Below are 27,563 nucleotides of genomic sequence, written 5' to 3'. Positions count from 1 at the left end.
TCATACACGAGTGACAATATAGGGGAGTTAACTAGTTGCACCAAGCCATGAGGGGTTGGCTCAATAGTAATTTTGGATCGATGAAAGGTTAATGTCGGTAAGTCGTGAGTTTGATACTTGGTATGAGCATTAATTCCTCAAGGATCACTTGTGAGGACACCCTCACTTACCTAATGCGTGTGATATGCTATATGTAAATGTAGCACGTGCCCCAAGACTATTCTTTAGATAAGACCATGGTCTATGGATTGGGCAAAGCCTAGATACGAATTTGATCCGTTGTCTACATGGATATCCAATTATCAAAAAAAAAAAAAAAACTAGTTGCACACCACTCAAACTTAAAATAAAAAATGTTAATTCTTAAAATTTTCATATTATCCCCTATTTTTACATCTCACGTAATAATTTTATATCAATACTAATTATAAAAAGGGTTGGGATCCGTTGACTCCTAATTACAATGACTCATGAAAAAAACACATGATCCCAACTCTTTAAACATAAAATCCAATGATTGAAATTTATGAATATCTTGATAACACACATCTCGAAAATATTTATCTTGAGGATAAATCTCAACCATTGGATTTTGCATTTAAAGGATTGGGATCATGTGTTTTTTTTTTCATGAGTCATTCTTAGGAGTCAAGTGATCCCGACCCATATTAAAAACCCATCATTAGTAAGAGTTCCTTGAAATTTTAAACCAAACCTATAAAAAAAAAAGAGCTCTTATAAATTTTTAACTAACTCGTAGATCATAAAACTTTGAAAATTGAATCTAGAGTTTATGATACTTCAGGGTGTTGTAGTTCCTTTGTGATTTTGAAGAGGATAAGAAGAAAAGCAATGCACCTTTTATCTTTGAAACACAATCATAATAATGGAGTGCAAATGATTTTTCTAAAGAAATGGAGTGTAACCGAATCTAACTGATGTGCAACTAATTGGTCCTATTATATAATGAGAAACTCTTTCCTTACTAAAATAGTTGGGAAAAAAAAGGTTATACTAAGTCAAAAAGACCTCAACATGATTTGTTTTGAATCTCGAGGACTTATTTTATAAATCTCGACGCTTGGCTGAGGTTTGGACGCTTGGTATGGCCTCTTTTCCATACTATCTTAGTAAGGCTCTTATATTAATATTGTAGATAGTGGTGGTAACACTAGTATAACTTGCTACGGTAGCATCTAATCATTTCCCCTATTACTAGGCGCATCAAACACTGGAGCGCATCGTAGAGACCCCACTAGCCCGCGGTCACTGGTTTTCGCTTCTCGTTAGTTTGAGTCCTTTGAGGCCTCAATCTGTCTGATATCATAAGAAATTGGCGCTAATTTGCACGAATTTTATAAATCTCTCTCTTCTCTTGCTTCAAGTAATCCGCGTTTCTTCGATCCGTCGTTGAGCAGAAAGTAGAGATTTTTTTAGGGTTTTGAGCTTTAATGGCGTCTCAATCTCATCTTGACGATGTAAGAACTTCGATTCTCTTTAGTTCTTCTTCACCTCTGCCACATCTTCATATCTCTTCCCCTCTTTCGCGAATCTAGGGTTTATGGTTTTTGTTTATTTTTGTGGAATTTAGGAGGACGATTTCGGTGGCGATTATCCTGGAACTCATGCCAGACGCGCAGGTTTTTAATATTTTAGTTTGTTACTATTGTTTCGATCAGCATTTTAATGGAAGTTCGCATTTTGATGAGAAGCTTGAATATTGTGTCGACTTGTAATCCGTTGTTATGGGAAATTCAGGAAACAAGAGGAGTTTTGGAGATCTGGAAGATGATGAAGATGATTTCTTCGGATCAAAGAAGGTACTTCTTTGTCTAGAGTAATTGAAGAAAAAAAAAAAAGATTAAAACTTTTCTTATTTTTGTTCATAGAGTTTGGTGGATATGTTTGGAAAATTGCTGTTATAATCCTAACTAGTTAGATTATCGAAGGAAGAAAAGAAAAATTCCTATTTGGTTGTTGTAAATTGTAATTGCTTTATCTCATAGTTTCTTCTCCAATTACGTACACGGACTCAGAAAACCAAACATTGTTTGTTTTGTGTAAAGATGGGGTGAATCTGTGTACTTATGTAGAAACTTTGAAACTACATCCGAAAAGAGACATCTAAGCTGATAGACACCAAGCGTAGTTTAATAGGGGCCGCATTTTCATCTTGTTCTGCCAAAAATTTTAGATGAATGTGAATAATACTTCATTTGTACAAGTGGCATTTAAAGTTTCTAAAATGCCACATGTAGAACGCTGCATACCCATGTCATACGACGATACACTTGTTTGTGTCATTGTTACTTAGATCGGAACACAATTTTGTCCAAGTTTGGAGTAACAAATATTATTTTTTCAATTGTTTGGAGCAGTTTTATTCCTCCTTAATGAGCCACTTCAAAGAATTTTTTTCATTTAGACTTTAGGACGGTAGCCATTGGTTGGTTACACATCAGTAAATTTATAATTATCTTATTTTTCTAAGAGTTTCACTTTTTTTTTTTGGTTTATCTCTAGAATGTTTAAAGATCTCTATCAGTAATGGGAATTGTGGTTTCCCCATATTCTGATCATAAAACACCATACACCAAAAATATCCTATTTAGATGAAAGGGGCCATGGTATGTGTTCACTGGGGCATCTTACATCAAATGTTGCTAAAGAAATGATTTGAAGTTTAACAATGATTAGTTTTGTGCCGTATCTTGAAAAAAGCACATGTAAGAGTATTATTGGCATATAGTGTACTTAAACTGGCTTAAGAAATTCTTCAGTTTTTGGAAGAACTTGAAATGAGTTTTCCCCATTCTTTGTTGATAAAAGGATTAAAATTATTTTAATTGAGATAGGAACAGAGTTAATATTTCTCAACAAAAAAAAAAAAAAAGAGGTTAATGTTTTGTTTTTCTTCTTTTTTATTTATATTTTTGATTGGTTAGTCGCTCAAGTTAGAACTCACGATAAGTCTCCATTTTTCCAATGGTGCTGCTAATGGGTTTTCACTAAGTCTATTTACTCACTGTGTGCATATGATGATGAAAGCTAGAGTTGAGTAGTTGCCCATTGACTAGTGTGAGGTGGATTTAGATCAAGGGAAGCTTTTTTGCCAGATTTTTTTTTTTTAAATCATGAAATTTTAGTCGTTTTTGGCTTATTTAATTCTTCAGTTTCAGTTTGCCTAAAGCTTCACTTGCATTATAGCTAGATGTGCTTAGGTTCATTGGAAATCCATGTAGTTATGAATGTTACTCTTTGTCTCTGTAATGGAGAGCAACTCAAATATATGTTTCTTGTTTTAATGAATATGTTTTGGTCAAGTTGCTCCATATAAATTTTTGAGAAAAAAATAATTATTTTCTTCACCTTGAAGCGAAACGCAAAAGTGGAAGAAACTGCACCTGGCGTGGCCACAGGAATGATTTTGTCCCTTCGTGAAAGGTATTGCTAGCTTTTGATGAATGTATTGGTTTAAAATTATTTAATATTTCCTAGATAGTCTGGAAATTGTTGAACTGTCTACATGCCATACATTTTATTATGGTGCTTTCCTTGCAGTCTTCAAAATTGTAAAGACACCCTTGCAACATGCCAGGTGTGTATTATTTTACTTTATTTATTTATTTCTTCATTGAGGTGTTTTTTTTTTTTTTTTTTTTTTTTAACTTTTAACTTATTTCTTATTTTTATATTTCATTTACTTGTATGCATCACATTTAGCCACTTTTTGAATCTTTAGATTCCTTTAAATACAAATGGCCTTGTTTTCTAGTTTTCTTCTCCCTAAGAAAAACTTATGTTGTGAAAGCATCAGCCTCTGTTTAAACTTAAAGAATTTTTTTTTGTAAATCATCAGATCTATGGTTCAGATTGGCCAAATACACATGGCAACAAATTGTACAGTCTCAGATAAACTTTTGCCCTATCTTGCCGACTTTGTGTTTTTCACCAATCGGAATGTGCATGTACTCCATCCTTGCCAATCAAAAAAATATGTGCATGTGCCCCATGCTTGACGAGGCAAAATGTGGAAATATGTTTCCACCAATCGGAATGCTTGCACAGCATGTCTTAGAACCCATGATCTTGTGTGTTCAACAAATTCTATTTATTTTTTTCTTAATTTCAATCTCAATCTTTTGAATGGATAGCCCACTATTGGATGATGATTTCTATGTTTTCAGACGGAACTTGAAGAGGCTAAATTAGAGATCCAGAAGTGGCATTCTGCATTTCAGAATGAGTCCTACATACGTACAGGCGCATCTCCAGGTTCTTTCTTTTCTAACCACTTAACTGTGCTCTCTCTCTCTCTCAACAATACATAGGATGAATAAAATAACAAGTAACACAATGACAGCTCTCTCTCTCAACCATACATAGGACTGATAAAATAACAAATAACAAAATGACAGCTCGCACAGCATGACTGTGATGCCCGTTGCATATTCCTATTTTCTTTCCCATGGTCATGTATTCCGGAACATTGATTTACCCTTTATATATGTGTAATGTGTAGAACCCGTTTCAGTGGTTAGTTATCTTCATACCTTGAAATCCTCTGAGGAGTCGTTGAAAGAACAGGTTGGTTAGTTGCTTGCTTGTTGCTTTTCTATGCTGCATGATGAGGAACCATGATTCCTTATTTCCTTGTGTAGTATGTAGTTTCTGATGTTGTTTGCTTATTATTAGCTCGACAAAGCTAAGAAAAAGGAAGCTGCTTTTATAGTAACATTTGCAAAACGAGAGCAGGAGATTGCAGAATTGAAGGTAAGACCTCCTTATATGCATGATCATTTTTTTTTTTCCTGCATATTCATGTTAGATTTGACTTAATTTCTATATCTTTGTGAGGATTATTTGGAAGAAAATTCTAATTTGATTAGCTTTTTCTACAATAATTAATAGCATAGACACGTAGGTGCCAGTCACTAGTATGACATGTCAGACACCCTGACCCCACTATCCTGATACCTCTATGCAGGGGCGGATTTACAGTGGGGGCAGTGGGGGCAATTGCCCCCACAAGAATTTCTAAAATCTATAGGGAGGTATTAATAATTTTAAATTTTTTTTAACATTCTACTGTTTTGCCCCCACAGAAGTTTTGAAATTTTTTTTATTTGTAATTTGCCCCCACAAATTTTTTTAACATTCTACTACTTTGCCCCCATAGAAAATCAGAAAATTTTTCTATTTGTAATTTGCCCCCACGAAAACAAAATCCTAACTCCGCCCCTGCCTCTATGCATCCATACAGTTTATTTTAGGGGTGCAACTTGGTCTGGTACAAACTGAGAACCGAACCAAACCGATAGCTTTAGGGTGGTTTGGTTTCGGTTTGGAACAAGTTGCGGTTCGGTTCTGGGTTACGAAAATAGAGAACCGATCAATTTGGTTCGGTTCTCAGATCAAGCTTGTATAGAACCAAACTCCTATGCAATAAATAAATATATATGTATATAATACTTATTATAAATTATTTTAGGAGTTAGGACATAGATTAGTCATCTTTTATGAGTAAACTAATGACTTTTTATGGATAGATTTTTGATTTATTGTATGAAATTTTATGTTTGTCTTTTAAAAAAAAAATATTACTTACAATTTACAGAATATTGGCAATCCGTAGAACCGAACCGAACTGAATTGAACCGACTTTAATTTGGTCTGGGTTGGTTGGGTCCAATCAAATTTGGTTCGGTTCCAATTTGACCTCAAACTGAACCAAGTTGCCCCTCTAGTTTATTTGATATAGTAATATCTGATATATGAAATTTTGTGTCCTTAGATAAGCTAATATATATATATATTATGGTCATATGTACAATATGTAAATGGTATCTGGAAACAAAATTTCAGATAAATTATATTTGTTGGAAAAAGGAGCATTGTGCGTCCAATATAGTGTTCTGACATGGAAAAGTTTCAGAATATGGAACATTCACATCCTTTATATATATCCTAAACCAGAGTTTGCCCGTGACTACGGCAAGGGCATCTTCTTTGGGTAAATGGGGATAAAAGAGGAAAGATAGTAAAGTTGGGGGGGAGGGAGAGAGGAAAGGCAATAAAGTGGGGGTTGTGTGGACCTCATTTTTATCTCAATCTTTGTACTCCACAAAACTGTAGCTCAACCTCGAGCTACAGTTTGGTGGGGTACAGAGAGAGTGGGGTCCACCGTTATGTTTTATTATATAGATTTCTCTTATTTCAAGTTTATTCTTTAATTGATGAGCTACCAATCTTCATTTTCTGGAAATGGTAATCTGTCCTTTTTTTGTTTTGGGGGGCGGGGGGACCATTATCCTGTTAAAATGGTGAATCTCTTTCTCTTCCTTGTGCTCATGGAGTTTGTATATAATTTTATCTCAGAAACTTTCCCACATGACCAGGAGATTTTTTTATTGTTGTAGGCATTCGAGAAATTGTTCCCCACAATGTTCTCTTTTTGGTTTTTACTCCATTACTTGGGTGATTTTTTGACAAAGCCATTATTGAGCCTAATATTTAACCATTTTTTATTTTGCACTAGAAGTATCTTGTGCCTGTGATTTTCTACATGTAACATCAATTTCTTAACTTTTCAGTCTGCTGTCCGGGATCTCAAAGCACAATTGAAGCCAGCATCAATGCAGGTACTGTTAATATGTTACTTTGATTCCCACTTATGTGGCCATGCAGTTTTTATGGTGTTATTGAAGTGGCCCTAGTGTCCAAAATTCACTATTTATTAATTTTGGATGAGTAAGAATAAATTTATTATAAACAAAATAAGGGGATTGAGGGGACCAACCCAATACAAAGTAAAAGGAGAAATCAAAGAAAGCCATGGAACAAACGGCATAACCAATCTACTCCAAACTATGGATTTCTAATATTACAGATGATGTCCCATCTAAAAAGGAAATTCTCAAAGAAGATCCCTTTGAACTCCTTGACACTTTGCACCAACAGAAAAGGAAAGCCGAAATGGAAATAATAATCTTCTGCATCGACTACACACACCTCTCAAAAGAATGAGAGTTCCCTTTTTGTTAGAATTCACAATTTCTATATATGTTTAAGTTTCACTATTTAATGGAAGATTCCTAACCAAGCTCTCACGGTCTCCAAGATCTATGGAGAGATTGGAGGTCATTACTAAGAATTGTTTTTGGAATTATAAATTTTGTGAGAGATGGAGTTGCCGGAAAAGAGTGGCCTTTCAATCGAGATTTTAACGTTGATAGTGTGCTTCTAATTGTGTTAGTGTGCTTATTGAACTATTTAAAACCACCATTTCCCAGTCTCACATTCTTATCTTGCCCTGGTCTCTCATACTTCTCACAAATAAGGTCTTTTTGTATAGGGTGCCCAATGCCAAAATGATTGTCATGTGCTCTTCAATTGGGTATATTAATAGTGTTGGACGAAACTTCATTTGTGTCTGAAGGAAATTGCTTCTTTCTCTCTTTTCCATTTTTTAATAATGTCCATAGAGCCAATCAAGATGGAGGAGTTTAATCCAGTGTTTTGTGGAGTGCATATTCCCCCGGCATCTCTGTTCAGTGGACATCCATGTCTGGCTGGCATGAATCGTATCTCATGTGCTATTGTTCATAATTTGTTCAAGTCTCATCCAACAATGTAACAATAATATGGTTTCATGGTTTTAACTGCAAACATTTAATACGATTGAATTTACTGGTCTCGTTACCCCTCTTTCCTATGGTTATGATATACTCATTTTATGTCAGTATGCTTCCTGATTGGTTTTCATGGACTTCAATTCTTCTTTTCTTTTTTCTTTTTTTCCTTCGTTACCGTTTTCATTATTTAAGAATGTTTTAGCCCCCCTGTAACCTGAATTCTCTTGTGGCTACTAAAAATCTAATCAGATTCTTGTAAATAATTAGTGCTAGTTGCGTTGATGGACAACCCCTGCTGCATTATCCATTTAGTTATCTTCCAGGGTGGCTAAATGTGTTCTTGTGGTCAACATTGTCAGGCAAGGAGATTATTGCTTGATCCAGCTATACATGAAGAGTTCACACGCTTAAAGGTGCATGGCTGATACTCCCAATTGCAGGTTTTTCTGTGGAAGTTGGTATACTGCTCTTATATTTTATACAGGATACAGTAACTTATAAGCCATCATATGTAGTGGTCTGGCAGATTGCAACACGTTGGATCCAACAATCCACTCTCTAGTTCTTTCGTTATGATGTAAGCAAGACTTTTGTTGCTTGCTTACATATGATCAAACAACGTGGAGTGTGGGATCATGTTGTTGAGTCCAAGCAATCTTTGATGAAGTGGCTTCTTAGTTACCTGATGCTCTCCTTGTTCTTCAGTGTGTGGGTGTTGGAAACCTCAAAATTTTGGCATTGCTAACTTTGTTGGATATTTCATTTCTTGCTTTCTATGATACTAGAATTTGGTCGAGGAGAAGGAAAAGAAAGTGAAGGAGTTGCAGGATAATGTTGCTGCTGTCAATTTTACCCCACAGAGCAAGATGGGGAAGATGCTAATGGCCAAATGTAGGACCTTGCAGGAGGAAAATGAGGAGATTGGAACATTGGCATCCGAAGGAAAGGTACTTGGAAACACTACTATCACTGCATATGCATTAGACTTCCATGTTTCTTATGTACTTGATATTGCTTGTTGCTCATGTACTTGATAGTAATTTTAGATGCTGAGGCGAGGTTCTCAGCTGGTCAATACTTTGAGGCTTAAGCCTTACATACATGGAAGTTTTAAATAAATAACATAACATATATAAATAAATATTGAAAAATGAAAAAAAAAAAAAAAAAGGGTAGCTACCACATTTTTGAATTTATAGTTTTACATCTGGCGTATGCCTTTTGGGTGCATCCTGTCTAAAGCGCAAGCCTCATTTGTACATTTCTTCCTTGCGCTTCAGAGGAGCATTTTTAATGAGTCTGAGTCTGAACACATGGTCTATATGGAGATACTTGGGCTGATGTTCTTTTGGGCTAAGCTAAACAATGAGTTCGCTGGGGTGTTCTTTGAAGAATTTGTGATCAGATGGGATAGCTTGTGTAGCGCTTAGTTTTGATTCTTTTGCTTGTTGTTTTCCTTTGGCTTTTGTTTGTATTTTGAGTTTGTTTAGTTTTGTCCTTGTATTTTGATTCTCTGTTTTGGGGGCTATGCCTCCCTTGTACTCTTTCACGTTATTTATAAAATCTTTATTCTTATAAAAAAAAATGAGTCTGACTCTGAGGTGTGCCATGAGGTGTAAGCCTGACGCAACTTTAAAAAATTTGCTTGATACTTTTTCTTCTCTAGATCATATTAGCCAAGTATAAAGAATTGTATGTTTTGCATAGAAAGGATCACATATCTATAGATCCAGATTATGATGGAACACTCGTGCATATGGAAGTTATTGAACTATGATGTTCCATGTGCCTGCGAGCTAAAAGTAACTCTGATATTTAAACCTAGTTTGTAGGAAATGATTTTTCGTTGAATGCAGTATGTTCCGTCAAATTCATGTTTTATTGGGTCTTCTCTCTTTTGGACTATTACATTGTTAGACATTGACAATTGTTGAATCAATATTATAAATTCTGATTTCCTTCTGCTGAATGATCATGTTATTGAACTTGCAGATCCATGAGTTAGCAATGAAACTTGCTGTGCAAAAATCACAAAATTCAGACCTCAGAAGTCAATGTGAAGGTAGAAACTGTAGATCAATTGCGTCATCTTTTAATTGGTTCAATATTCTTCTCACTTGTACCTATTCGTGCTAACCATAAAAAAAGGTTTAAATGTTAAATTTGCGTGAAACACTGTCCATTTTGGCTGCAAAAACTAATAGAGGTTTCTCTGAGGGTGGATTGTATGGTCTTCCCAAGACCTTGAGAGTTACACTTATGGTTCCCTTTTTTGTTATTCCTTTTGTAAACCAAAGGGAATTGATTGAAAATCATTAACGTCAGTATTGGTGGAAAATCCTGCAAGCACATCCTGTTCGTATTTGGCTTAAATCAGCTGAAAACTAGCAAAACTTTAAAAGAAGGAAAAATCAGCTGAGGCAAGGGAGAAACAATTGGCAATTGAAATTGGGAAAACAAACACTAGTCGTTTTTTTTCTTTTTTTCTTTTCTTTGTTACCTAATTTCCAATTTTATTTATCTCATCTTGTAAGGTGCTTAGTGGAAGGAAAATTATAAAATCCTAAATCCAATTGGAAATGGAAAAAAATTCAGTTCCTTCAATAATTTTTTTTTCAGTATTTAAACCACAACCCACCCCCCCACGCCACACCCCTCCTCTATGGGTTTCTTCAAGTCTTGTCCGAAGTTACAGAGGAAACTATTCATCAAAAGTTACAGAGGAAAATGAAAGTTTGGTGCTTCTATCTCCAGTTAACTGAAATCTAGCATCTTTTATATATATGTAAATGATAATTTATGGTTATATATTTTTAATTCATCTAATTTGATACTCTGTTGGTTAATACAGGACTATGTAAACACATGGATGAACTGTCAAATGATATGGAGAGATCAAATGAAATGGTAAGCATCTGTGATCACATCTTATTTATTATTAGTTCTTTTGATTAACTTGAAGTGAATTTGATCATCACTTCTTTTAAAATGAATACCTAAGAATTTATTTGTGTTATCTTATACTGCTGTGTAGATGATATTGCAAATCTTCTTTGCACTGCATGGACTCTCTTTTCCTTTGTTTGTAGCCTATAATTCAATTTATCTCATTTGGACCTCCCAGAATAGGTCTATTAATTTATAAGCAGTAAGTATCTGTATTAGTGTTATTTTGAGCTAGTTAATGCTCCAAGTGGCTCACTTCGATTGGACGCTGATCGTGTTGTAGTTAGGAAAATTATGGATTTCTTATAACACCGAGAATTTTCTTTTTTCTAGACAAGTAAATGCCAAGCATTGTTAGATGTACCTGTTTCTTACCTTATTAGGTATCGATATGAATTGAGTTGGGATTTTCTGTGCTGGAAATTTCAGGTACTTATTTTACAACAGAACCTAGAAGAGAAGGACACTGAGCTCAAGAGGCTGAGGGATGAACTTTACAAGAAGGAACATCAGCAGATGGAAGAAGCCAAAGATGATTTGGCTGGTGATGAGAACTTGGTCTGTGAGGTTAATTCTGGCGAAGCCAGAAATTGAAGTTTAGTGAGACATTTTAATTCTTATTGTTGTATGTACATTTGAAACTCTTTTAGATTTTACTCTTCAATGTTAGTTTTGTATTGAAGAACATAAATTCGAGACTAATCTGCAGCAATTATTGCGGGACTACAATACATGGATTGTGGTCCATCGTTAGAGGAAACGGGGCAATGGGCAGGGATTATGCATCTGGAGTTGAACTCTTTGTGGAGTGCCCCTTTTTGCCAACAGTTTTAAGTTCCATCCCTTATTTCATTTTTTCCCTTTCTGTCTAATTTAGCTTGGCATACAATATCATCATTATTATTATTATTATTTTTACTATCGGTTACAATGTAACTAACGTTATTAGTATGGTTCTATACTTTTTTTTTTTTTTTTTTACTTCTATGATGAAATCAATTCACACAATTAACTTATGGAAAATGCTGGAATGACACAAATGGAGACACAAAGGTGACAAAAATGATGTGGTGGCGCACACATAACCGTAAATGCTTTTTACACGTATCTTGGGGGAAAAGCATCTATGGTAATGTGCACGACACCCCATCATATTGTCACCTTTGTGTCACCCCAGCACGACTCTTACCTTATTTTGGGACACGGCACCACGGCACACAATTACTCTTGTTTCTGTAAGTATAAATTCTTAGAAACAGTATTGCGTGGAATGGTTTGTGATACTTGGTAGCACACATGGTGCAAATCCCAAAAGATATGGATGTGGGACATCCATCTGCCCTTTGATTGCAAGGATCTGTAAAAATAAGTTGGGTGTTGTGATGTATTAACTTATTTAGTTGAGTATTTGGTGGATCCATTTATGGGAATGGAATGGTGGTTTATTTATAAACAAAAACAAAAATGACGGATTTAGGGTTTTAGTTAACATTATTGGTTTGCCGTACGATGATGCCTATCATCACCTCATCACTGATAATATTTGATTTTTATATTTTCAACAAAGACAAAACAGAGAGGAATTGTTTTTCTGATTTATTTGCCTATTTTATTCAAATTTTTTCTGTATTTTTTAGTGCATACTTATTATCACATGGGACATTTGCAAGATCTTGACAGATATCTGGATTGTCTAGCAATTAATGTAAAGACCATTTCACATTTAAAATCATTTGCTCTATTTAAATGGGTTCTCTTGAGCGACCCAGAATAGGGTTTAAAATGGGTCAGGTTCAAATCGGATATGAGTATGTTCATATCCAATTTTTTTTAACCGAGTTCCTATTCAGATCAGAATTCGACTCGGATCCTACTAGCTAAAATTATATCTGAACAATTAATCAAAAAAATTATATCCAAATCATTTTACTTTCATTAAATTCATATCCGGATCTGATTTAACCAAATTAATTGATTTGGGTCGATCGGATTTATTTCAAATAAAATTGTTAAAATGGTTTGACTTGAGTTCAAGATCTCTCCGCTTTGAAGAGAGGTTTTATACTATTATACTTAGTAATTGTTGGTTGATGAAAAAAAACTTGTAAAATAATATATCATTTAGATCTTGACGGATAAAAAGATGGATCTGTATATAACTCGGGTCAAGGGATACCAAAACATATACGAACCATATTTTAATTTGGATATACTTGAAGGAATCAAACCCGTTAAATTCAAATTCGAATCACTCAAATTTTAGATAAATTCTATCCCATGTTAAACCCCAACACGAAGGTTTCACCAGCACAACTGCCCAAAGAAAATGACATTTTTGACATCAAAATTAATAAATAAAAATAAAATCAATAACTGCAATTCATAGTAGAAAAAATATGCGGAAGGTTAGGGTTTAGCCATGGAGACCATAAGGGATGAACTTCAATCCTCCACATGTATAGAGAAATATTTTAAACAAAATTTTTTTAAAATATTATTAACAAGAAAAGAATTTACAAAATGGAGAACAGATATCCAGCCCGAAGAAGGAAAAAATAAAAATAAAAGACAAAATAAACAACAAAGACCGACCAAATGCAATTACTCCTCCAAATTACAAACCCTATCCCACCTCAAGAGGAAAGCCTCAAAGAAAACCCCTCTAAACACTTTGCCCGAGTAAAACAAAAGCATTAAGCATTAAGACCGAGATGATAGTACCCTTAGCGTCCGTTTCTTTCCCAACAACAATCCGGTTGTTACATTCCTTCCAGATGGCCTAACAAATGGCGAAAGAACAGAAGCTCCAAAGAATTCTCATTGTGAAAGAGACCCCACTAGTTCCAAACTTCAAACAAGTTTTGAACTGAACAAGGAAGGCACCCAACAATCCCAAACAAAAATAAGAAATGATCCCAAATTTGTTTACAATATAATCTAAGTTCTGATTTAAAAACAAATGCAGAGCCTAGCATAGGATCTAGGGAATCACACATGCAAATCTTTTGGCCTTCTCCATAAATTTCAACTGCCCTAGAACAAGATTGATCTCCTAGTTATCTTGAGGTTGAATTTAATTACAAAAAGCATGCTTCAACGGTGAATTGGTCTCTGTTGATCCCACCCCAGTCCAGCATAGCCTTTATTACCAACAGCTTGCAATGGTTCTATCAAACCCTTTGTGGTGTTTCCAAGAGCCTCCCCCTAAAACATAAATAACAAATAAGTGAGGAGAAAAAGTAGAGCTTTACAAATAGCTAAAGAAAGAAGAAAGCAGTATTCATCATGCGGCAAACAATAGGATTCCAAACTTCCTCATGTTAGCCATCCAATTGATGGACCGCCTCTTGGTCTGAGACTGGTCACAGCAATAGTGACAAAATTCTCTGATTATTTTAAAAAAGTCACGATTGAAAGAATTGACGACTTAATCCCAACTTATTCATAAAGCTTTGGAAAGTACATTTTTATTAATATGAAATTTTGTTTAATATATGAAATGTACATTTTTATATTATCCATAAGTAATAGTATACTATTACTTTTCTCGATTTGTATGTTCAATTTTGGTGACAGCCCAAAAGCCACATTGACCTAATGACATTAACTGTCAATCAAGTTGAACTTTGTGATGGGATTTTTGTTAGATCTTCTAGGTCAAATTCAACTAGGTGAGTCAACAAATTTCTTCAAGGTTGAGATCTCCTATAGCTGGGAGTCGTTGACCAAAAATGATAAATCACACGTATACAACTACTGTTAATATATTGTAGATATAATCTCTAAGTCGGGACCCTAAAATACCGTGAGTCAAATGTATGTATATATATATATATATATATATATATATATATATATATACATACATTTGCTTCACTTGACCAATCAACTAATTTTCTAGAAGAAAACCAAAGAAAAATAAATATATAGCTGTCTACCTCCTTCCAGCCCATGCTTTCTAAAATTCGTCGGGCAAAACTACCAGCTCCAAATGACATGTTCAAGGCCTCAGCTGCAGCTTCTTCTGTGCTATCAGAAACAGGCGGTGATGATTCCCCATTAATGCCTAAATTCTTTTGCCCAGGACCAACTCCAAAACCACCATGTAAGGCTCTTCTCTCAGCAGCTCTATCCCTGTATGCATGGCCTTTGTTCTGCAAGGAACACAGTTAGTGATTTCCAACTATCATGAATTATTTTTTTAAGACATACAATATCTATCATTCTAGATACAGATGCAAGCCAATAATAGTTGATGATTGATCCGGAGAATGCTACCTTTTCTAAAACTGTTAATTGATCTGGCAATGCAGAAGAATCTTCGCAAGCAGGGACTCCATCTGATGTTCCACTAGGATTAGATAAGTGAATATCTCGCTTTTCAACTGATAAGACAGGGAATCCCCAATCTTTTGTCTGGTCAGAAGAATCATAGGTTGATAAAGAGGCTAAGTACTTCAGGCTAGGGCTCCTTAACCTATACACTTGCCCTGGAGAAAAGAAATTGCAAAGAGTTAGTTAACTTCTCCACTATTTATGGACAGAAATTCATAAACAAACAATATAGAGACTTAATTTAAGAAAAAAGGAATAAATCCAAGGTCTGAGTGTCCAATTACTATGTATCTTTACTATTAGAATGAGAGAAGGCGAAGTTAAAAGTGGTTCGACACCAAATTTTGGATCGCACAAATACCCCCGCCATTACATTTTAACTTAATATAATCAGGGTCATTCTGGTCAAAAACAAAGAAAATTGCAGCCTACGTCTAGAATCACAATTTTTAACAAGTGGTAAAATGTATTTCTTATTTACATGAAATAGTCAGACCTGATGAAACTCGTACCAGAGCAAGATGTACTTCACAAACCGCAGAAGTTTTGAGAAGACGGCCACCAGAAGGCATAGAAGGATGAAGCTTAGTGGAAGGTCTCACTAGTTTTCCAACCAGCCTGACGACCCGATGTTTCTTTTTCTTATGATGTTTCTTCTTCTCTGATGTTTCTGTGACCATTGCCCAATCCCATAAATCCACGATGTGAAAAGCAGGCACAACATCCTCACTAGATTGTATGACTTGACCATACTGAGCAAGCCAGTTCTCTTCTTCCTGTGAAACACCTGTATCCAAAAGTGTTGCAAGCTCTGAAGGGTTAAGAACTTTGGCTTCCTTAACTTTAGCTATATATATGATCAATCCTGACTGATCAATTGGTGGCCCACCTTTCAATGGGTCATATTACTTTGGCTATATTAGCAATCCATAGAGAAAATGGACAAGAAAAAGGAAGTGATTCTAAGATTGTCCGATTTGTACAACCTTCGAGTTTATGAACTTGTCACAATTCAAGGGGAGATTGATTGGTAGGTATAAATTCCAAGGTGGGCCATATGTACATTGCAGCAAGTTGGGACTTAATTGTTATGTCCTTCGCAGATTCGAAATTCTATGTTCTCAACTAAAAATAGTCCTTTCCACCAAAATACTACACTCCAATATATATGGTAAATGTTGATTTGCAAGATCAAAGTGGAAGAACAAATCATAATTCATTACAAAAAAGAAATGCTTCAGTGAGGATAAATATTGACATGAAATAGCAACTCATTAATTATATAATGGGATAAACCTTCATCAGATACTCTTCCACTCGACTGGGTCACATCTTGAAAGTCCTCTGAGATCCATTCACCTTCTTCTAGTTCATGAGTATCATCATTTACGGCACCTGGACAATATAGATTTGTTTAAGCTCTGACCCAAGAACACAATATAGATTTGTTTAAGCTCTGACCCAAGAATGGTCGTATCTTCCCAAATATGAAAACAAAAAACTGTTTTGAGTTATACCAACTAACCGTGAATCAATGATTTTGAGTTGTGCCCAACATCTGTTTCTGAGGGCATCACCAGATCATCATCAGCATTAATTGCTGAGTTGGAATAACCAGACAAATAGAGATCAATAAGCGTCTCCTCTAACCTGACAATAGTAAATATGATTGTCAGTAAACAGGATCTCTTCTGTTTCTTTTCCTCCTCTCAGGGGAGAGAAAAGTAATTGGTGAGATCAAAACATGGAAGGAAAGGGCTATAGCAGCAAACCATTCTGATGGTGGAGGAGGATTCTCGGTCTCATCACTGTTGACACAATCTGTATGACCTGATCACACACACAGACAATGAAAAAGGATTAGTTAATTGACACATGAAAGTGCATGTAAGGATTTTGTTGAATTAACAATGTTTCTGAACTGTGAGATTTTAGTAACGCCATTACATGAAATGCAACTAAAGTACTTGTTGGGTAGAGCGTAAGAATGGTAAACCAGGGGCCAACTACCAGATAGGGTCTTTTAGGGCATTTCCTACGATAAAAATTGACCCAAACCATCCAACTTTTCATGCTTTTTGAACTGCCTGCCATATTTAATGATCCAAAAGAATGTAACAAGCATAACTGATAGGATCATTCATGAGGGCCATCAAAGATGTGTATAGCCAGTGAAGGTTACCTTAGATGGTAATACATTTTTATGGAAGTAATGAGTAATATGGAGTTCAACTTTGAATTTATATGTATACATACATGGCTCATCTTGAATAAGTTCATCAGAAACCGTTTCTCTCTGTTGTAGTGCTTGGTAATCCTCACCCTGAAATGAGAAGGAGTCACTGAAATGAACAAGCATCATCCATTAGCAATTCTCATAAAGTAAGAAATCAGCTTACAAGCCCAACTGTTACCTGTTCGGCTTCCAACAGCACATAACTCCCATTCTCAAATTTATAATAGAAACCATCTTTGCTGCTGTAGTACCATCCAGCATTTGGATCATGATAAAATCCACTACTGTAACAGATTAAGACAAAGAAGAGTCACACCTCATAGTCCAAACCAACAGTTTAATAGCTAATTGAGGCAGTTTCTATTGTCTTTTCTTCTTCAGGATGAGAAAAGGTGCCTGGATGGTTTACCATCAATTTTCATCATAATTGACGACACCTTATCCCAATCCCAATTACTGGAGTCAGCAACATAAAATCCTACTTGCCATTTACAATCAATTTTCCAATTTCAAAACTTGCCCAGTGGTTTTAATGAAATTTGTTGTTGTCAATCAGAAAAGAAACAGATCAGTTCTAGACATGGTCGGCTAAGTGAATCTTGTTCCTCCATTCAATTATGTCCAGAGCCACATTTGTGTTCGTAGCACCCAAAGGTTTGGGATTGGGCTTCATTGAATGTGCCCAAACCATCTCAATCTTTTGCTTAGTTTATTGCCTATTGAAGCCACTCCTACATTTTCTTGAATCCGTTCATTCCTAATTTTATCTTTCCTAGTCTTTTCACTCATCCATCTCATCATCATCATCATCTCTGCCATGCCCACGCTCAACTTATTAACGTGATTCTTCTTGGCTGCCCAACATCAAGCTCCATAAGGCCTAGTTGGTTTTACAGTCGTCTAATAAAAATTTTCCCTTTAACTTCTTGGTATATGTCAGTAAGTGTTACACACTTGAACCCCAAAAACCAGATATACCGACACGTCAATATAGCTCCAGATATACTGACACGTTGATATAGTTTATTCGAGATATTATGTATTCTAAAATGTCTTTATTCATGTTAAGCATACAATACAAAGATTGAATTTAAATAAGCTGATGTGCATTAAGGTCATAAAATCAATGTGCATTAATAGTTGGAAAAATATCTATAGAACTTACAATCCTGTGGGAAAAGAGTTTCATTGCTTTTCCAATATGACAATTTGTCAGAAAATGGAGTGTCCTTGTTACATAGATTGCAAATAACAAGCAACGAAAAGGAATTCTAAACTTGATGTGGAATTAATTACCTTTTTAAGTGTCCAAAAGTGGGAACATTAGATTATCAAGAACTTCTTTCATGCTTAAGATCATGTTGGTTTATGTAAGTAAACTTCGAGTGATAATTTTATAAATCGTGTACAGTATCGTGTCTAGAGGTTCATAGACAAGTTTTAGTCATGAAGCAATTTGTTATTTATAAGAATTTTGAAGGGTTATTCAGAAAGCTGATAAGAATTATTGCATAATTACATGAATTCAAACAAACCTTTCCGACACACCTAAGCCTAAACCTATACAAGTAAAAAATACACACAATCAAAAGTATAGAAACAGATCAAACGAACTTTGAAATCGTTTTTTTTTTTAATAGGTAAAATCGAAAAATTAAAATCTAATGGAAATAAAATTGCATAAACATCTTATGTTCTAATTAATGCATGAAGAAATTAAACAAAACCCTAAAAAATTACACTAGAAAACCATGTTTTTAGCATGAAATGAAATCCAAGAATTGATGAACAATTGAAGAATAGATTTTAGAATCAAATATCAGTTAAAAAATAAAAAAAATCGTATAAACTAAAGATTCAAAATATGGAAACCCTAATTATTGTAAGAGTAACCAAGAACGCAAATTTACAGATTTGCTGACCTAGCATGGAAGTACAGTTGCGATTGTTCATCCCAAGTAAACGAACACTCGTTTCTTTGCATCTCTTGACATTCGGGTTCTTCGTTTGCCGCCATTTCTCTCCCTTCGAGTTCTTGGCGTCGAAGGTCTAAGACGTTACACAGTGGTGTTGAAAGATATCCGACCGAGATCCGGAACTAGAACCGGATCCGGTTCTTCCAGACCGGACTACCTATTTCACTAATTAAACCGAAACTGTTAAGAGTCCGGTTATTGATGCTTTGGTATCCAAACAAAACCGATAAGATCCCCAACCGGTATACACGGTGGCAGCAAATACGGATTACGGAAAAAATAATTTACTCCATAAAATGGTAAGAATTTAAAAAATATTTTTTTTTCTAAAAGATGTGGAAAAGATAGTTGGTTTTTATTTTGGGAGGTGTGATTAATTGTGATAAAGTAAGGAAAATCATCTACCTAGTTGGGAATGAGAAAATATTTTTAGATGTGGAAATCATTTGCATGAAAAATAATTTTACTTAAAACGTAGGTAGTGTTTTTTTAAGGAAAAGCCATTTTCCATGCCCTTCTTCTATGTGGAAGCGGGCTTCATTGTGTTTTCCAGAGAAGTGAATTCTTTAGGAGAAAATTGGTTTTGAAAATGACTTTGGCATTTGATTCCACTTAACAAAAATGTCAAAAAGAGAATTGTGTTTGGGTGAGAAACTATTTTTCCTATTAAAAATTGTTTTTCAATTAAAATGAGCAAACCATTGTAGCGTTCAAAGAGTGTGTTTTAATTTTTAATTGGGGTGTGATAAATAATTTAAGAAATTGGGTGTAATAAATACAAATTGGGGTGCCAACAGCAGCTCTCAAAAAATTGTTTTGGGCAATATATTGGTTTGAGGGTATTTCGGTCATTTTATATCTCAGAATTAGACAGCAGTTAAGGGGTATGTCAACAGTTCGAAATCCTGGGACATCTCAAATATACACTAAAACTAGAGGGGTATATCAAAATTACATAAAATATAAATGCCAAGGAAGAGAATTGAAGTCTTTGGGTCTCTCCGTCTCCTCTCTTCTTTGGTTTTGTCGAGGAACTTTCGAAGATCAAAAAGCTCTTGATGAGCTCTTCGTCTCAATTCTTGGACAAACAGATCATGGGTCTCTCTGGATCCCAAAACGAAGATTTCTTAGACCTTTTGAATCCTCGAGAAAAACAAATCTACGCAGAGCTCTTGATGAACTCGCCTCAATTAACGGACAAGCAGGTCATGGGTCGCTCTGGATCCCAAAAACACGATTTCTTAGACCGTTTAAATCCTCAAGAAGAACAACTCCATGTTTTCGGTGATGGTTTGAAGAAAGAATCCAAAGAAGAAATCCTGCCCAGCTACGATTTCCAACCGACTCAACCCCTCAGAGCTTCGCATTCGATCAATCTCGAAGAAAGCAATGTAGGTGGAATTAGGGGCCAGAACTTGGTTGATTCCATGAGCAACTCATCTAATGTTAGAGTAAGTTTTGCAATTTTTCCTCGCTTATGCAAAATTTTGATTTTTTAGGGTTTTTTTTATCGATGATTTATGGGGTTTTAGTCGGCTTTCAGAGGAGTAACTTATTGGTTTATTTGTAGTTTTTGAATTTTATTTTGTTTTCAGTATTTATTATTGAATTAGCGAGATGGTTTTTCTATATCTGGTTAGGTTTTGGTTGACTTCATGATGATAATGGCTGTATTAGTAGATAAATTTTGGTTGAGAAAATAGGGAATTTGGGTTTTATCTCTATGCAAATAGAATTTTGGGAAGCTCATCACTCTATGAGGGATTGTGGATGAGATGGTTCTGTAAAATGCAGGTTTGGGCGATAAAGTGCAGTGTTATATGGAATAGTTGGGTTGTTGGGTATTGAATTGATACTCAAGAAAGTTCGATTGATGTCTACAATAGGATATTTAAATCAAGATTACCACTTGTATGTGTCAATGTGCCTGCATTCATGCTTGGAATTGTACTATGTGGGTGCCCAAATGTGAACCACACTTCTTATTGCCAAAAAACAAGAAGAAGAAAATGGATGCCTTGTCTGGAATTATCTCAAATAAAAACAAAACAAGAAGTTCATACCATTTTTTTTTTAAATTGCCAATGTTGTTTCCTTGCTAAAATGGAATGGAGAGAAGTGTAGGTGATGTAGGAAGATGAGGGAAGAAGGTGAAATATTGGGAGGTTAGGGAATCTGGTTTAGGATTGGGTTAAGTATTTGGGCTAATATAGGGTAAATTCAAAAGGATTTGGATTGTGGAGTTTAATTTTGACCTTTTGCAAATTACGACCACAATCCCAATGGTTTAGGATTAAGGATTAAAAGAATGATGGGGGGAAAGAATTAAGGGTTGTGGGAAAGGGGTTTTAAGAATTCAAGATTCAAGTATTGGAAAATTAAAAGAAAATCAAGAAAAGAGAAATCCTTGACCAAGCTTTAATACAATTGCATTTACCTATCAAAAAAGAAAAAGAAATGAGAAATAAGATGATTTGAAGAAGAATATAGAGATAAAAGAAGATTAAAGATAAAAAAAGGTAGATTTACTTTGGAATCACCCCCAATGATTTCCATGGTATCACCACGTTGAATGCACCAACATTCAAATGAGAAATCACAAAATTCTGCAAATTTTATTCCAAAAGCCTTCCCAAAATAACATAAAGATGTGTTAAAAATCTAGAACAAAAACCTAAAGAGAAAAAGATCCAAGCTACCCTTAACTTAAATATATATTACAAAAATTCTTTAATTCGATACTCCATCTCTCCTAAATTTTCAAGCCTAATAAACTTAATTTAAAAATAATAAAAAAGTACTAAAATTACCAAATTACCCCCAAACATCTATACTAAGACCATAGATCCGAATATGCTTTTATGTACTAATGGAGTCTTTTTTTTTTTACTTATGTTAATTTTTAAAAATGCTTTCATTCATATAGTTGTATTGTTATCAAAACCCATTTCCTTTTTATTGTACTTTTGTGGATGATTATTCGATATCTACTGTTTTTTGTTTTTCAATTGCAATATTTTTTTTTTGGTTGATGGTGATTTAGTTATTGTATTTATCAACTTTTATGCTGCTGTTCATGGTCCATACAGACTTATGGATCTCTAGGTACCATTGAATCTGCAAAGATCACTCAGAAGAAAGATCGTAATGCCTACCATTCCGAGATGGTCTCTGAGATTGATCGAACAATGAAGATATACACCGATAATCTGCTTCATGTATTGGAAGGTGTCAGTGCACGACTTTCACAGCTGGAGAGTAGAACCCACCAACTTGAAAGTTCCATAGATGATTTGAAGATATCTGTTGGAAATAATCATGGAAACACCGATGGAAAACTAAGGCAGCTGGAGAATCTTCTAAGAGAGGTATTTCCCCCCTTTTTATGATCTTATATCACTAGCACATTTATGGGACACCCCATGTACTTGAGAAACTGATGTGAGAATTGTTGGGGTGTTTCAATGCCTTGATGATTCCTTTGTTGGTACTTTCGTATTCGTGTTACGAAGGAAAAAAACCAATGGAATTTTATATACAGACTATAGTTTGCCATTCATTTTATCTTTTTCTACGGCTCTTAATCATTCTGTAATGCCAAATAATTGTTTGCAATATCTTTCAGGTACAAATGGGCGTACAAGTTTTGCGAGATAAGCAAGAAATAGCCGAAGCTCAGCTTCAGCTCGCAAAGCTACAAGCATCCAAGGGAGACCAAAAATCTGAAAACCAAAACAGCTCTACTTTCACAGGTTCTGTGCAACAAGCAGCATCTGCTCCTCAGCAATCAATACCGCCTCCTGTTGCTCTTCAACCACCACCTCAGCAATCTCAGCAATCGATACCGCCTCCTGTTGCTCTTCAACCGCCACCTCAGCAATCTCACCAATCGATAGCGCCTCCTGTAGCTCTTCCACCGTTACCTCAGCAATCTCAGCAATTGATACTGCCTACTGTTACTCTTCCACCGCCACCTCAGCAACTTCCAGCTCTTCCCCATCCTAACGCTCCTCTGCCCCCATCTCCACAATTACCCCCAAGCCAGGTCCCCTCAATCCCCCAACGAGAGCCATACTTTCCACCACCTGGTCAACTGCCGGAGACCACACATCTGCCATATCAGTTGCCTCCACCTCAACAACCACAGCCGCCACCACCCATACCACAACCACCCTATCAATCGGCCCCTCAGCTTCCTCGGTACACCCAGCCTCCTCAACAGCATCCACATCAACCTGTCGGTCCTGTTAATCCTTCTCCTCCTCAACTCCAACCTCCATTAAGCCATCATTCCGAAGAAAACCTCTACATGCTACCTCAAAGTTACCCCCCAATCGTCCGCCAACAACCACCCTCCCAGCAGTTTTATGGTGCTCCTCCTCCCCACATGTATGAACCCACATCAAGCAGACCCAATTCGGGGGTTTCTTCTGGGTATGCCCCACCATCTGGGACTAACTTCAACGACAACTATCCGTATAGTGGATCCCCTTCTCACTATAGCAGCTCAACGATGAAACCGCCTCTGCTTTCCTCATCTTCTTCTACTCCAAGTGGTGGAAGCAACTACCCACGACTCCCAACTGCGAAGATATTGCCACATGCACTGCCAACCATCAATAGTGATGTTGGGGGGTCAAGTTCTGGTGGGTCTGGGAATAGGGTCCCGGTTGATGATGTAGTCGACAAGGTGGCTACGATGGGGTTCTTGAGGGACCAGGTGAGGGCTACAGTGAGGAGACTCACAGAGAATGGGCAATCGGTTGACTTGAATGTGGTGCTGGATAAGCTGATGAACGATGGGGAGGCCCAGCCCCAAAAAGTTTGGTTTGATCGGTGACATGGTATTATGGCTTCCTTGATTTGTTATGTAAAAAAGCTTTCAAGTAATGTTTCCTGTGGAAAAGGTTTTCCCTTCAATTGATGTTTTAATGTTGGTATTGTTACAATAATTGTACACACTTTTGGATGGTCATTGTCACGCTTCTCTGTAATTAAATGTGTTTACTCTTGTCACTGCATGTTACTCTGAACAACAGTGTTTTGGACATGAGTTTGAACTTTCAGTGCTACATGTATTTTTTTTTTTTTTGGATCGGTTTCAGTGCTACATGTATTATGCATTTGCTGATAAATATTCCTATTCTTTTAATGCCTGATTGTCTCAAAAGTCTGCGTGAAACATAGATCCATTACCCTCAAGCATCAGGTGATAACTTGTTATAGTTTAGTAATCTAATAGTCTTTCTTTTTTAAGTTCATCGTGGCAAATTCCTATGCTTTCTTTAAGGTGGAATTATGATCACTAATGGTGACCACTTTCTGTTTGTTGAATATTCCGACATGAAATGTGCTTGGAGTCAAAATTTTAATTAAAGTTTTGGTTTGTGTTGATTTTTCTCGAATTATCTTCCGGTTTGTCTAGGAATGTTGTGGTCAAAATATTTTAATATTTTTACAGAATTGTCCTTCTTAAGTGTCGGACTTCCTAGTTCCAACTTATAATAGTTGTCATTGAGTTAATTGCGACTCTAAATTTGATTGAGTGTGAGAATTCACCATGGAGTTACAACTGTTGTTACTGGGTAAGAAGTTTCAACTCTCACCTCATAGGTATAGAAAAAAAAGTAATAAAGAGTTGGAGAGTTGCAACTTTCTCACATATGGATGTAGCAACTTCTCTTAACCAACTTTCATCCTCAACTCTTTGCTTACAAACAGGCCCCACAAGTCAATTATTGGGATCATTATGATCATCGATAATCGTTATAAAATTTGCTGTGTAAAATAGAGATTAAGAAATAGACTTTGAGTAAGTCGAATTCGTTCCACAGGGGCAATGAAGATTCAAAGATTCATTCGGATTAAAATCATAACAGAGTTTTGAAACAGATTGATTTAAAAACAAATCAGATTTGTTGCACAAATAAGATGAAAATTAACTTGTAAATTGAAATCTAAACAGAAAATAGAGATTGAAAATATAAGAAAGAAGCTTAGAGAATTCAAGTCTACCATTGCAAGTCATCCAAAATGCTATTTAATTCTAAATATAACTCAATCCACGTAGCAAGTCATTGCTCGTGGATCGGAAGATGATTCGATGGAACCATTGATTGGAACTCAAAGGTGTTCATGAAGATCTCTGATCTAGGCAAGATTATCTGGCTTATACTTCCATTCGTCACAGAGCATGAGTGTTCTTAAGCTTATCTAAGTAACACTCATCAAAGTTAAAATAGAAGTATAAGTTAGATGATCTTATCATGAAGAGTTTCACAGAATTAACATGTAAAATAGAAATAACGAATTGAAACAGCATTAATAGAGTGAACTTGCTCCGGCATTCTTGACTTCTCTAATGAGAGTTTAGCCGATCATCGCAATGATTATAATTGCAGAAAATAATAAAAGAAAGGAGAAGATGGGTGAAGAAGAAGATGCACTTTAATCCTTCTTTAATGACTCCCAAAAGAACTACAATAAGAAATAAAAGAAACAATTGATCCTCTCACTACTACATAAACTCTCTCTAAAAGAAAAATCAAGAAAAATACAGAGAAATTAAGGAGAAGAAGAGGGTCAAGAGGAACCCAAGATGGGACCCCTTCTCTAAAATCAACCCTCAAATTTATAACATTTGTATTAGGGTAATCGGGTTGATTTGGCGGATGATTTGCTCCGAAGGACCCATTCAGTTACAACCACCGAAGCTTCTCGAACATCTCATGCAAATCTCGAGGACAAATTCCTCGAGTTCACCGCGGAGCACCCAAGTCCAACCGTAGCACGGTGATGTGGCACCCTTTTCAGCTCATTTTCGATCATTTTTCTCTTTTTTGCACGCACATTGTAACCGACTTTGTTAATCGTTTGGCAACTTTCATGTGCGCTTTATTTATCTGCATTTAGCAATAATATCTCATTAGTTCTATTAATTTGGATAAATAATTTAATTTTGCAATTATTTATATGAACTAACAATTATATGATGATAATCTTAGTGTAATTACAATCCCAAAATCGAATAATTAGGACATTATCAATCAACATCCATCAAGGTAACCTTTTGTGAAGTCGTCTATCAATTGGATGATATCTCTCTCATGGATTTGATCTTGATATGCCTCTTGATGTCATGTAGTAGTTCATCGTGATCAGAATCATTTGAAATCATTTAATTTGGAAGGTGCCAGGTCGTTTGACACTACTCATGACTCAGTAGGGTCTTGCACCCATGATCACAAAATTGGACGAATTTTTCAAGAAATTCGTAAAATTTTCCTAATTAGGGGTTAGCTGATTAATTTGGCAAATTGACAAATCAATCAACAATCCCTCAATTAATCATGGAATATGGAAATATTTTATCCTTCACCTCCAAAATTTTAGTTTTTTCAACATTCAACATCAAAAAAGTTAGGCTTTAGAGACAGAGAGGTTGATGATGATAGGTTTTAGTAAGAAATCCAATAAAATATTTTGTATAATCTCTGAAATTTCGTTGCAAAATTTTTCTGAATTAACCAAATTGACCTCTCACTGCATAATCACAAAATCCAAACTTTGTCAATATGCTTTTACGAATTTTGATATGTCGCGGGGTGTATCAAGCAGGGCCATCAGCTTGTATGGTGTGATTCAGTGTGATATCTACACATTGACATAGGGGGCATTGCATCCATTTTTCACTCTCTTGAGTTTTGACACAGCCTTCTTTTAAACATGTTTTAACCACGCCTTAAATCATTTCTCTTGTACTTGGTAGGCCCACAACAATTGTATGCTTGGTTGTTTCTTTGCAAATTATCGTGAAATTTTGTTGATTTTGTAGTTATTTACTTATTTTCCATTGACCACAATTCATGGAATTTTTTTGAGTTGTGATAATTTGACGCTCTTTTTTCATATGTGCTTTGTACGCTTTCATCACAGAACCATAGTCCCTTTGCTACGAGATACACAAGAAAAAGATTTATGGTTCCCTAACTATCAAGTTAGGGACCATCCAAATACAGAGCATGAGATCATCATTAGTCAAATTTTTTGGGCACAAATTATTTTATTGCCATTAAAATAAAGACAATTGCTATTGGCACACCATCATTTTCTTATAATAGTCAAATAATCAAATTAAATGATTTTCAAAGATGCAAGGATAATTTTTTCTAAAACTTCTTCGTGCTACCCCGGTTTTTCTCTTTTTAATGTAAAATTGTAAAATTACTCTCATCCCATAAATCCAAATTCATTTATCTGAATAAAAAATAAAATCATCTTTTTTACCATTGTAATTTATACATAATTTTTAATTTTTTTTCATTGAAGTGTGATATATGAATAAATTAATGATACCTAGTAAGTAAAATTTAGCATCTAATAAGAGTTAAAAAAAATAGAAAAAAAAAGTACCAATGTATTCTCCTAAAGCGAAAG

The 27,563-nt window shown here is 35.4% G+C and overlaps 3 protein-coding genes across 4 annotated transcripts; 2 read left to right on the top strand and 1 right to left on the bottom strand.

Moving 5' to 3' along the window:
- Positions 1-1,235: 1,235 nt before the first annotated feature.
- On the top strand, positions 1,236-11,555 carry FIP37 (FKBP12 interacting protein 37). The gene is made up of 14 exons (XM_086448101.1): positions 1,236-1,478; positions 1,592-1,640; positions 1,759-1,820; positions 3,377-3,444; positions 3,562-3,598; positions 4,188-4,275; positions 4,523-4,587; positions 4,696-4,773; positions 6,594-6,641; positions 7,994-8,047; positions 8,420-8,581; positions 9,627-9,696; positions 10,486-10,541; positions 11,010-11,555. Exons 1-14 carry the CDS (start codon positions 1,452-1,454, stop codon positions 11,172-11,174), a joined length of 1,029 nt encoding a protein of 342 aa, XP_086304227.1. The 5' UTR covers positions 1,236-1,451; the 3' UTR covers positions 11,175-11,555.
- A 1,825-nt stretch (positions 11,556-13,380) lies between these two features.
- On the bottom strand, positions 13,381-19,302 carry LOC147398789 (D111/G-patch domain-containing protein). Of its 2 annotated transcripts, XM_086448099.1 has the most exons (10): positions 19,074-19,302; positions 17,330-17,435; positions 17,172-17,238; positions 16,688-16,745; positions 16,441-16,565; positions 16,212-16,310; positions 15,412-15,702; positions 14,859-15,070; positions 14,519-14,734; positions 13,381-13,784 (listed from the first exon to the last, which is right to left on the bottom strand). In XM_086448099.1, exons 1-10 carry the CDS (start codon positions 19,166-19,168, stop codon positions 13,674-13,676), a joined length of 1,380 nt encoding a protein of 459 aa, XP_086304225.1. In that variant the 5' UTR covers positions 19,169-19,302; the 3' UTR covers positions 13,381-13,673. The 2 variants fall into 2 exon arrangements, with proteins under 2 accessions (XP_086304225.1, XP_086304226.1); XM_086448100.1 differs by lacking the exon at positions 19,074-19,302 and having other exon boundaries at positions 17,172-17,257.
- An 806-nt stretch (positions 19,303-20,108) lies between these two features.
- On the top strand, positions 20,109-24,177 carry LOC147398788 (uncharacterized). Its single transcript, XM_086448098.1, has 3 exons — positions 20,109-20,578; positions 22,217-22,495; positions 22,753-24,177. Exons 1-3 carry the CDS (start codon positions 20,186-20,188, stop codon positions 23,965-23,967), a joined length of 1,887 nt encoding a protein of 628 aa, XP_086304224.1. The 5' UTR covers positions 20,109-20,185; the 3' UTR covers positions 23,968-24,177.
- Positions 24,178-27,563: the final 3,386 nt, after the last annotated feature.

This window comes from Akebia trifoliata, chromosome 7 (genome assembly GCF_017979445.1).
Source record: "Akebia trifoliata isolate Shusen 1 chromosome 7, ASM1797944v1, whole genome shotgun sequence".
NCBI classification, from domain to species: domain Eukaryota; kingdom Viridiplantae; phylum Streptophyta; class Magnoliopsida; order Ranunculales; family Lardizabalaceae; genus Akebia; species Akebia trifoliata.
The sequence above is the reverse complement of the archived record's forward strand: the minus strand, read 5'-3'. Positions and strand labels throughout refer to the sequence as shown.